Source organism: Bactrocera dorsalis, chromosome 5 (genome assembly GCF_023373825.1).
Source record: "Bactrocera dorsalis isolate Fly_Bdor chromosome 5, ASM2337382v1, whole genome shotgun sequence".
In the NCBI taxonomy this organism is placed as follows: Eukaryota; Metazoa; Arthropoda; class Insecta; order Diptera; family Tephritidae; genus Bactrocera; species Bactrocera dorsalis.
The window spans coordinates 45,119,401-45,131,503 of NC_064307.1; the positions used below are offsets into that span (position 1 = coordinate 45,119,401).

The 12,103-nt window shown below is 36.7% G+C and overlaps 1 protein-coding gene across 2 annotated transcripts in view; it reads right to left on the reverse strand.

Annotated features, from left to right (window-relative positions):
- The window catches only part of LOC109579317 (uncharacterized), a 132,954-nt gene extending 123,041 nt beyond the window's left edge, over positions 1–9,913 (reverse strand). Inside the window, exons 1-2 of one of the 2 annotated variants that reach the window (XR_007423035.1) lie at positions 9,540–9,893; positions 4,693–5,374 (exon numbers count right to left, since the gene is read on the reverse strand). Coding sequence is in view for 1 of the 2 variants with exons in the window: in XM_049458737.1 (XP_049314694.1) it covers positions 4,693–5,047 (355 nt within the window). In the remaining variant the exon portion in view is untranslated. Of the gene's footprint in view, positions 1–4,692; positions 5,375–9,539 lie in introns of both variants that reach the window. The other variant, XM_049458737.1, reaches the window with a different exon arrangement.
- Between the last annotated feature and the right edge of the window lie 2,190 nt (positions 9,914–12,103).

The window sequence follows — 12,103 nt, forward strand, 5'->3', positions numbered from 1 at the left end:
CAACCTATATCCACAAAGACACGTTTTAGTAAAAAAGAGAAAAAGTATATTGAAATTCATTCACCACAGTCCGTCGACGTTTACAATAATTATATGGGCGGCGTAGACTTGCTTGATTCACTACTTGGTCTTTATAGAATTCAGTTACGCACTAAGGTTTGGTACAAAATGATTTTTTCCACATGATTGATATATGCCTTGTAAATTCTTGCATCTTGTGGCGCCGTAAGTCAGGGGAATGTATGCCGTTATTTAATTTCAAACTTGCAGTGAGCGAACATCTTTGCAAGGTAGGAAAATCCCGAAAACGAGGGCGTCCAATTGCATCGGTATCAAACTTTTCATCTCCGACAACAAGCAAAGAAGGCACCAAAAAGAGTAAGCGTCAAGACTTTCCTTTGAATTCTATACGTACCGACTGTATTGGACACTTTCCGAAATTGATGAAAAATATACAACTTTGTCAAAATGACTGCTCATTTCCGTTCGTAAACTTTTTGCGAGAAATGTAATGTATTCTTGTGCTACAATGACAAACGAAACTGTTTCACACGCTTCCACACTGATTAAAAGTAATACACTCCAAACAACTTTGTATGCATAGAGAGCCATATATGGCGGCTTTTATTTTCTGGTAAAATATGCATTGTAAAATATTTTTTTCTACAAATATATGTAAAAGGATTCAAAATAAACGTATATTAGTGGAGTTTTATTTTTTTTCATAAAGAAGATGGCCATGCGGTAGAGGGTTAAAAAGCTTTCATAACATTTACTGCTTTCAGAGCTATCAATGGCTTTACATGTCATTACATTAGACAACAATAAGTATTTTCGCAATTAATAAAATAATTTTTTGGTTTTTAATTTCCTAATGAAAGCAGAATATCTTCTGACTGGCATATACAGTTTTTGATAATTACGAAATGATTCCATAGGCACCAGCGTATAAAGCTTTCGAAAAATTATTTGCGTCTACATACTTTCCTTAGAGCTTACGAAATATTTTTAGTTTTCTGAGCTTTTAACCCCCAAAAACATTACATTCAGTGCAAAATATTATTTTAAGTCTATTTTGTTAATGTTCTTGAGCTTTCAGGTTCATTAGAATGAAACCTGATGAACATACTAAACGAAGAATAATAAATCAGATTTGAAGTTCAAAAGTCAAGATGTCAAATACTTCATCTCACTTGCCATAGCGCAGCTTTCATTATAAGTTTTCTGGCAACCCATATGGAACATAATTTTATTTAAACTTGAGCCTTTACTCTTAAACTTTTATTCCGGAAATCTGAACAACGATTTTATTGCATAAAACTTAAAAAATAGCATTTCTATCCAATCGAAATATTCTTATAGACTTCATTGCCTCACTCTATCTTCATCCTAAGTTTTCTTAGTACATACAATATATAGTATAAACATTAGGGTGGCCCAAAAAAACTAACTTCAAAAATTCACCCTGGGCACCCCTCCATTTTTTTTGAATGGGATTTAATATACCTCTGTAATTTTTTCAGATTTTTTGATTGATGGGAAAAGGGTGCTCAAAGAACCCAAAGTTTCACGATTGATAACAAAAAGTCGAAAAATAAAAAATCCATATTTTAATAATTAGTTTTGTTTCTTTGTTGCAGGTGTTTCAAATATCTAAAACATATGCTGAAAAATATCATCAATAAGATCTAGATTGACAAAACTTAATATTATTACGAAATAATTCTCATAATAGTACCCAAAGTGATACCTGTTTTAAACATTTCATCAATAACTTATGAAAAACCATGGCTTCCAATTCTCCTGCAACAAGGCAGTGTGACCGTGTTTTCCTTTGGGTATTACAGACTCTCTAGTGACACTTCCTGTTCCTCTGAAGATGAAGAATATCCAGTTTCAACTTTTGTAAAGAAGAGCTCCCGGTACCAGGTCACTGACCAGCATGCTAATGAGCCGAGCAGTGACAAACCTGTGAAGGCTGCTAAGCAAAACTTGTTTTCTAAGCATGTGATAAGTTCTTTAGACCGCAATAAAGTGTCTGATAGAGAAGCCTTGAGGTTGATGGTCCCAATCGCAGCAGCACTGGGACAATTGCCATTATTACGCAGCACTATTCAACGCCAAAGAAAACAAGGGCGAAAATCTATATTTGAGGAAATAAAGCAATCTGTTTCTTTTGATGATCCAGTTATAGTTCATTGGGATGGTAAGATTCTTCCCGATATTTTGAGCAATGAAAAAGTAGATCGTTTGCCAGTATTAGTTTCTGCAGACGGTAAGGAAAATTTGCTTGGAGTACCAAAACTTGTAAGTGGCACTGGCCATAACTCGGCTAATGCAGTATATGACGTACTAACAGAATGGCATTTGGAGAAAAATATAGTCGGCATCTGTTTTGACACTACAGCCGTCAATACAGGGTTGAAAAATGGAGCTTGTGTTTTGCTGGAACATAAAACTGGAAAAGATCTATTATGGCTAACATGCAGGCATCATATTTTAGAGATTGTTCTCAGTAAGGTATTTACTCTTTGTTTTGGACCATCCAGCTCTCCTGACATTCCCTTGTTTAAAAGGTTTCGGGTAGCATGGCCATCAACACTTAAATAACTTTAAACCATTGGAAAAAGCTACTGGCAATGACAATTTAAATGTTAATGCAGTAAATTCTTTATTAGATATCTTAATGACGGAAACCCAATCCAGAGACGATTACATGGAGTTAATAGAGCTATCACTACTAGGCCTAGGTCATTCTCTAGATAACGTTCATTGGAGAGCTCCGGGTGCCTTACACCGTGCTCGCTGGATGGCAAAACTCTTATACGCCATCAAAATCTTCTTGTTTCGTGAGGAAGATGTTTTTGAAACCACACAAAGGGAAAAATCACAGCTAGAACGCTTTGTGAAATTTGGAATGCTTGTATATGTGAAATATTGGTTTGAGGCTCCTATGGCCGCAAATACTCCTTGGTCAGACCTTTCTCTATGGAAAGACATGACCACTTATGAAGCTATTGATCCACAAATAAGTGAAGTGGTTAAAAATGCTATAAAATCCCATCTTTGGTACCTCTCGGATGATTTAGTTGGGTTGAGTTTGTTCTCAGATAAAGTAACAAATAATGCAAAAGGCTGAAATTGTCAAAAAGATAAGGTGTGAACCTACTGACCGAAAAGTAAGAGGTGATTCGTCACTTTTAAGTGACCAAGCCGAATTGGCCGATTTTGCCAATCAAAGATCTTTGCAGGTGTTTGAAAAGTTAAAGATAAATTCAACGTTTTTAAACATAGATCCAAATGAATGGAACATCAATCAGCATTACATTGGAGGGAAACAAATCGTAAGAATCCTGAAAGTTGTTAATGATATTGCTGAGCGTGGAGTCAAACTGTTTGAAGACTTCAATAAGCTTCTAACAAATGATGAAGAAGAGAAGCAGTTGCTCCTACAAGTGGTAGAAGCTAATAGAAAGTGGGTTCCGACAAAAACGAAAAAGAGAGCAGTTGTTAAAAGCTTGGGGTCGGCAACTTCAAAGAAATAAGCCATGTTTTTTTATCCCTCTTTATTATTATATAAGATTGCGTTCCTTAATGTTATATGTCATTGAGCACCCTCTTCCCGTTGGAATATTAAATTGAAGCTTTCCCAGAATATTTGTTTTGGAGATAGCAAAAAATTTGGGGGGTGCCCCGATCTGAAAACCCGATTTAGTTTTTCCCCTATATCATATGGGCCACCCTAATAAACATATATAATAAAAATAGATTGACTATACATATGTATTTGTCGTTACCGCAAAGGAAAAATTCTCAAATCGTCTTAAAGCAACTCAAAGCAAGCGGAGTTTTTATTTATTTACTTAACGTTTGTGGACGCTTTGTTGTTGCTACACAAGTATTTACTTCCCACTAACTGTCGCCAGCGCGCTACAGCAGTCGTGGGTCATCAACAGGCAAACCTTATTGCCCGCGCACTTACTTTTTTGCGTGAAATTGGTTAAACACACAAAGCTGCCTTCGCATAGCGACTTGCCACAAAACCAGCGAGTTTGCTTTGCTTTCGCGCCAGGCTTTGAACTGCATGCGCTGAAGCGTAACCTGTTTTGCGTAAAAAATTATTTTTTATTTTTACCTCTCTTTTTTCTCTTATTTCTTTACTTCTTGCCATTTGTTGCCGGCAACTTGCTTCCTTTGTATGTTGTATTGTTGACTGTATTCCTAGCTTTGAATAATTTTAATTTAAGGATTTTATTAAATGATTTTTTGATTGTTTTACCTGGTTTCATAATTACTTTATTTATTTGAGTTAATTTGTTTAATTAGTTATTTTAAGGAAACTTGCTCGACTTTGAGAACACTGGCTTAGCACAAGTTGCATATCACATTTGCTTTCTTGTCACTTAATCTCCGCAGACTAAAAGTCAACTCAACTTTCAAAGTGAAAACTTGCCATTGACATTTTATTAAATGCGTTTCAACGGTACACCCACATCAATTTCGCACACAAAAACTACAGTGGACACACTTGCCGCATTTTATTTGAAGTCATTAGCTAAAGTTTTTAGATACGGCGCTAATAAGCGCTACTTGCCACACTTACTAGCTATCCGTCTGACTTACTTCCTGAGTTGGGAAGTTCACTTAACTTACAAAAGCAACAACATAAAAGTTTTTTCTTTTCTCACTCACCTTTTTCCTTAAAGTTGCCACTCAGCTTAATGGCGATCGTCTCGAAGTAATCCCGCACGCTGTTGCACTGTTCGCGTGTGTTCAAAATTTTACTGGTGGAATCGCGCTGCAGGCGGCGCCTGTGATGTGCACGCTGTTGTTGTTGTTGCTCATGGTGAGCATGAAAGTGATGACCATCGAGATTTTTTGCGTTGGTCGCCGATGGCAATTCCAAACAATTGCTGGCTACTAAGACGGCGATGCAAACTTGCAACAGCAGAAATAGTCGACGTATTTGTTGTTTTTTATGCGCTGCTGCTGCTGTTGTTGGCTTTGTGGCATTCCGTTTGCCGGCAATTTCGACGGCGAGGGCCATATTTGCGCGTGTATAGGTGTGTGTATGTGTAGTAGTAAAAACAAATTTGGTACGCACACTTTTTGATTACTTATTGTTGTTGTTGTATGGATTTAGAGCGCTTAATATGGCTTAATGCGTGACAGACGATATTTAACTGCTATTAATGCGCTGTAATTATTACGTTTTTTGCTGTAATTTATTTTATTGGTTGTTGTTATTTATTTTATATATGTTTTTGTTATAATGTCGTCGCCAACAGGCTCTTTGATATAACACTATGAAAATAATTAACACCACCACCTCGCCTTTATGTTGGGCCACTTATCGAAAGCACGTAACGCAAAACTGCAAAAAACAATAACAATAAGCATAAGCATAATAAAATAACCGGTTTTAGAAAAGTCGGATTTTAGAAATTCTCGGCCAATTAATAGATTTAATTATAATTTAATTTCACAATGAAACACTTTTGATTTTGCACGAACGCCGATGAAATGGCCATATATCTACTACTGGTACTACTCGCTGGTTTTGTGGCAAGTTTCAATTAATATATTACAAAAAAATATTTTCACAGCAAAAAATATTATTATTACAACAAGTATCACTTTTTCCCTTAAAAAGAACGCGTATTCTTTCTTTATATCACAACTTGCCACCTGCGGTTGCATATCTCACAAATATGTTCAAACGTCGTGTTAAGTTTCCTATAGCCTTTTACTAAATTTATATAAACATTTGTATTATTGTCAACACTCTTTATACAAGCCGCCACAACTTGCTGCTAATTGTGGCATAAATCAGCGCCAAGCGTTTTTTCACTTTGCTTCACTTTCTTTCGTTTAACTAATATGCTTTTAAAACGATGCATTTGCGTTTATTTTTAGTCACCATACACCTCGTTACCCTACTCCTTATATACTCATAAGCATATGTACGTGTCTTCACCTAAACAGCTGACTGTGTCGTATTGCAAGCGCTCGGCCAACATTAAAAGTCACGCTGCTGACAAGTTGTCGCATTGTGTGGCACACAATAGAAACGCTTTCGCACATACTTGTCAATAATGAAGTTAAATTTAGCTGAAACGAGCACAATGCGGTAATGCGCTCTGCGTGCAAGCGAGAGACGAAGCATTTAGATAATTTCTGCTTGGGAAAAATAACAATTTTCACCGCCTTGAAGAGTTAAAAGGTATTTTTTTCACGCAAAAAATCGCAATCGAAGCTCGCGCCTTTATTTGCTTGCTCTTATACTCGCGGTTTCGGTTTAACAACGCTACCAAGCGTCTCACACAACTGCGCGTAAATCGTGCACGTTCAATTGACCAAGCGCTCAAGCTTTTAGGAAGGCGCCTGTCGCGCTGCGCTCTTAACACTTTCTGTCTTTCTGCCGCGCGCACACACGAGTTTATTTACTTACGTATGCGTCTACTTCCATTTGAGCAACGCGTTCGACGACAAAAACAAGACTAATACAAGCGATAAACCGGGCAGAAGATACAAAAGCGAAAAACGCGCGTTAGAAAAAAGGTGAAGAAATCGTTCATATGTTTATTTTCTTGAATGATTGTTAGCAGGCGACAGAGGTAAACGATGCAGCGGAACGCGTTGCGGCGCGTCTGCAGACGGCGTAAGCAGCGCTCAAACGTATGAATGATAAACAAGCGGCGTCGCCTTTTTTTCTATTTATTTGCATTTGTTCGTAGCGCTGTTGACTGATTGCTTTTTCACTCACTTTATGATTATATTTTTGCAGTTTACTTTGTTTGGCACGTTTCTATGGCTAACCGCGCGACGCCAAGCCACGCTGCGCGCTTAGGTGCGTTTGTGCTGGCGCGTTTAATGTGCGAAATTACACATTAAGCGAAACGCTTACAGAATGTAAATATACACTCGTGGCCACGCAAACCTAACCATATCTTTTTTTGCAGTATTTTTGCAATTATCTTAATTAAATTTATCAAACCTTTTTAAAAATTGAAATATATACAGAATAAGATATAATACTCAATAAATGAGTAGTTTCGTGAGGAAATAATTTTAATTTTTATACTATTTGTTTTAACGAAATTAGGAAAGTAATTTTTCTTTTATATTTAAATAAGAATTTTTATTTTATATTCTAATTTTTTTTTTATATTCGTGTAATTTTGGCTTTGTCTTTTTGATGTGATAAATTATTAAATATTTAATTAAAAGGTTTAATATGCAGTTGAACCACCTTTGGCGGCTATAACTGCTTGGACCCGGGCAGGCATTGAAACAATGAGGTTTTCAAGGCATTCGGTTGAAATTTCCTGCTCCCACACTTCATTAAGTATTTTTTTCAGTTCGGTCTTTGAACTTGGTCGGCATTGGGCTACTTTCATTTTCATGGCGTGCCAAAGATTTTCGATCGGATTCAAGTCGGGAGAATTTCCTGGCCATGTCATATGCGATATCTCAAGATCTGCATAAATTTTCTGAACCTGCAAAAAAGAAAATGTAGACATATGAATTTTTTTATAAATATAAACATAAGAATACATATATATGTATGTAGGTGATTAAATAGCATATAAAACTTACCGATTTAGCCCGATGACACGGTGTGGAGACGTCTTGGAAAATGGCCTCAGAAGTATGCCCATATTGTTCTTCAACGACGGGCGCCATAAAATGGGTTAAAACTTCTCCATACTTCTGAGCGTTCATCATCCCATCAATAAAAAGCAAAGGACCTCGGATATAAAAAGAAAAGCACAACCAGACCATTTGGCTTTCAGAATGCTTCACCGTTCTCGTCATACAATTTTCGGCGAAACGTTCCCCGGAAATCGGCGGGCAGAAGTGTTCGTTGCAGTGCAAATTAAATCTGCTTTCATCCGACCATATTACGGTTTTCCACTGCTCCAAGGACCATTTACTGTGCGTTTTCGCCCATTCCAAACGAGCAAGCCTCATTTTCTCGGTTAAAAATGGCTTAGCCGTTGATTTCCGCGCATTCAAACCACACTCTTGCAACCTCCTGCGTATTGTTCTCGCACTTATTGTCACATCGTATTGCTCCTCTAAGTCTCGTCTTACATCTATAGAGTTTTTCGAGCGATCCTTTAAAGATAATCTATGGATAACACCATCTGTTTGAGGAGATGTCTTCCGCCTAGTGCCAACTCTACTGTAACGCTCCAAACGATCGTCCTGGTTCATTTTTTTTAATAAATTGATAATTGTTGGATGGCTACATCCTATTTTACTCGCTATCTCTCGAACCGACATTCCTTCTTTCCTTAACGTAAAAATAGTAAATTTTTTATCACGCGTTAATTGCTTATATTTAGCGCACATTTTGAAAGACGTTCTACTTGCTGTACGATTGCACACAAACTATTCAAATATATTTGTCAATATTTCATACTTATATGTATGTCAAATAACGGTTCTTGCACTGATCACAACAAAAATTTATTCAATTCTCAACATAATCGTTACAATGACAGCCAAAATGCATATATTTGTAAGAAAATTCACTGGTAAGATTTGCGTGGCCACGATTGTAATGCTTAATTTTGTCTGCCTTCTTTTCCTTGGCTATAATATCGCGCGATGATATACCGGCTTGATGTCTCTATTGCTCAACAGCTGATTTTTGTTGTGATTCACTTGTTTCCACACAGCGCACACGCTTCTAACACTCCAGTAGTCGCGCGTACTACAATAGTAGACCACTTGTGTATATACTTTTACGTCTTACGAATAACTATTCGCAAGAAGTCTGATTTTAAGTTCCTAATATGTTTAAAATGAATATTTTTTGGTTGATTTGGTTTTATAATAAACTGTTACTTATTATTATTAATACAAATTTTTTTATTTACAAATATTTCGTTTCAAACCCTTATGTCTAAAATGTTCTACACATGTAGTACGCGCGACTACTAACGGCACAAAAAGGGGCGCGACCACTGGAGTGCTAATGACAATCAATCACTTTTACAAAAACAAAAAAAATTGCACAAGTATATACTTGTAGCTATTAAACGCTCGTTAGCAACAGCGATTGTGTGTTTCAATTATTTCGGGTATGTATGCATTATTTTTCTGTTCTGACCACGCGCAATCATTAATCGCTTGCTTTGTTTTGAGTATTTTCTTTACAATCAGTTGTCTGTTTCGACTATTATTAAGCATTTGCTCACACAGGCACACGATAACACGACGCGCTATCAAAAACACAAAAAATTTAAGGCCAACGAAGCCGGTCACGACGCTGGCAACACTGAGCACACTGCTGCACTTTGCAAAAATACGAAGCTAAAATACGAACTACAGCAACTAAACACCTTATTGTGACATGAAATTAATAATTTCAAGAAAAAAATTAATTTGCGCTGAACTCTGCACCATTCCTAGCACACATTTATATTTTTACAATTATTTCTGAACTTTTATTTTTGCTCGCCTTCAACCGCACTCGTTACTAGCAGCGGCTCAGCAATGCGGCTATTTCTTTGATTTGATTTACTCACTTCCTGTTTTTTGCTTATATTTCATGCATTGATTCCGTTGTTGCTTTTTTCATTTATTGCTATAAAACTAATATTTACTTTGCTTCATCACTTGCGTTTAATTATAAACTTTGCACTTTTGGACTCTTCATAAGCTAGCTATGACAATTGCACGGTATTTATTTTTAATTTAATTTTAATAACTAATTTTTTTTTCTTAACTCGCGTTAAATACACGTCATTACAATTTTCAACATCCGAACACTCCGATATGTCGGGTACTTATAATGTTTGAAGAAGAGAATTGTGAGAAATTTCCGTTGCAGTTCGGAACGAACATCGTGTTGGAAGCTTGATTCATACAAGTTCGTTGTTCATGTTCGGTTGTAATATTCGATCGGTATGTTGGTGTCGTGTGTTTGAGTTGGAGCGCAATGACGGTAAGTTTTGTTGGCTAATACAGTGGTGGCGTTGGAAAAAGTGATGATATTTAAGTACAATTTGAGTAATAGTTTAAATATAAATAATAATTCTGTACTATATACATAGAATCAGAAAATTTAGCAATAGTCCAGGCAATTCAGAGCAGAAACGGTAACTTTTAGGAAAAAAAGTTTTGTCAAAAAATTGTACAGATAATTTAATGATCTTTAATTTTTGTTTAATAATTAATTTTATAATAAAACATACCATTTCGCTAAAAATCGCAGAATTTTTGATTCTACACTTCGAATACATTTTCTTCCATATACCGAAACGATATGAAGTTTTTAATGTTGTTTTTAATATGTTCACTAAAATCCAACTAATATTTTCCGAATGCATAAATTATCTGAATTAAAAAAAAGGATGAAACGAATCGGGCAATGATCTCCAAGATTAATTCTATCTGAGTATTTCAGTTAAAGGCGTTTTGATATTTGAAAGCTAGTAGTCTCAATTTAATTTCTTTCGAAGAAGCTTTTTTGTTCTTTGGAGAAGAGTCCAACATCTTTAAACTCATTTTTCCAATTTTTTTGTTCTAATATACTAAAAGCACAGGTCAGAGCTCTCCACATTTTGTACGTTCTACTTCAAATTTTCTATCATAATAAATGGAGTCTTGATCAATGATTTTGAAATTCTGAAGAAACTGAAGGTAACAAAAGAATCGAAAGAGCTTCATGAAGAGGTTAGAAATCGAGTACAATAAATTATTCAGTACTTTTAGTGATGACATTGTGGAGGTCATATTTGAAAAGCCTTTTTATTTTTGTTACTTTAAGGGATTTACGAAAAACAAGCTTTCCAAAGAAACCTGGACTTAAAAAAACAGAACAAATGGTTTTTTCGGCAAAATCAATTTATTTTATTCAAAATAGTCTCTTTCTGCTTCAATACAGCTTTCTGCAGAGTCCAAAAGCATGTCGAACGAGTGTTTTAGCTCGTTGGCCTGATGCACCCCTTTTGAATGGCCTCTACGTCTGCATAACGCTTTCCTTTCATGGGCAAATGCATTTTTCCGAAAAGGAAGAAGAAGTCGCACGGTGCCATATCAGGTGAATACAGGGAGTGGTTAATGGTTAAATGTGATTTTTGGTCAAATAATCGGTCACAAGCTGTCATTCGAATGTTGGATTCTGAGCACTTTTTGGTCGTCGGTCAATTTGTGCGGAACAAACCGTGCACACACCTTTCGTAAGCCCAAATGTTACGTCAAAATGCGATAAATCGATGTTTTAGAGATGTTCAATTCCATTTCCATGAATTTCAATCATGATTTCGGCTGATTTTTGACAAATTCATGCACAGTTTTGATGGAATTTCCGGTGATCACGGATTTTGATTGGCCCACATGTTAATCGTCATTTATGTCCTCACGATCACTTTGAAAACGTTGAAACCACTCGTGGCACTCTGATACGGGATGGGCATCATCGCCATAAACTTGTTTCATCAATTGAAACGTTTCGCTAAAAGTTTTACCAATTTTAAAACAAAATTTAATATTGGCTCTTTGTTCGAAGCTCATTTTCGGACCGATAACACAAACATCTTATTCTTCTTTACTGGCGTAGACACCGCTTACGAGATTATAGCCGAGTCAACAACAGCGCGCCTGTCGTTTCTTCTCTTCGCTACGTGGCGCCAATTGGATATTCCAAGCGAAGCCAGATCCTTCCAACGGAGTGGAGATCTTCCTCTTCCTCTGCTTAGCCCGGCGGGTACTGCGTCGAATACTTTCAGAGCTGGAGTGTTTTCATTTATTCGACAATGTAGCCGCTGTCTTTTGATTCGCTGCACTATGTCAATGTCGTCGTATATCTCGTACAGCTCTCCGTTCCATCGAATGCGATATTCACCGTGGCCAACGCGCAAAGGACCATAAATCTTTCGCAGAACTTTTCTCTCGAAAACTTGTAACGTCGACTCATCGGTTGTTGTCATCGTCCAAGCCTCTGCACCATATAGCAGGATGGGAATTATGAGCGACTTATGAGCGGCTTTTCTTCGTCGAGAGACGACTTTACTTTTCAATTGCCCACTCAGTCCGAAGTAGCACCTGTTGGCAAGAGTAATCCTGCGTTGGGTTTCCAAGCTGACAT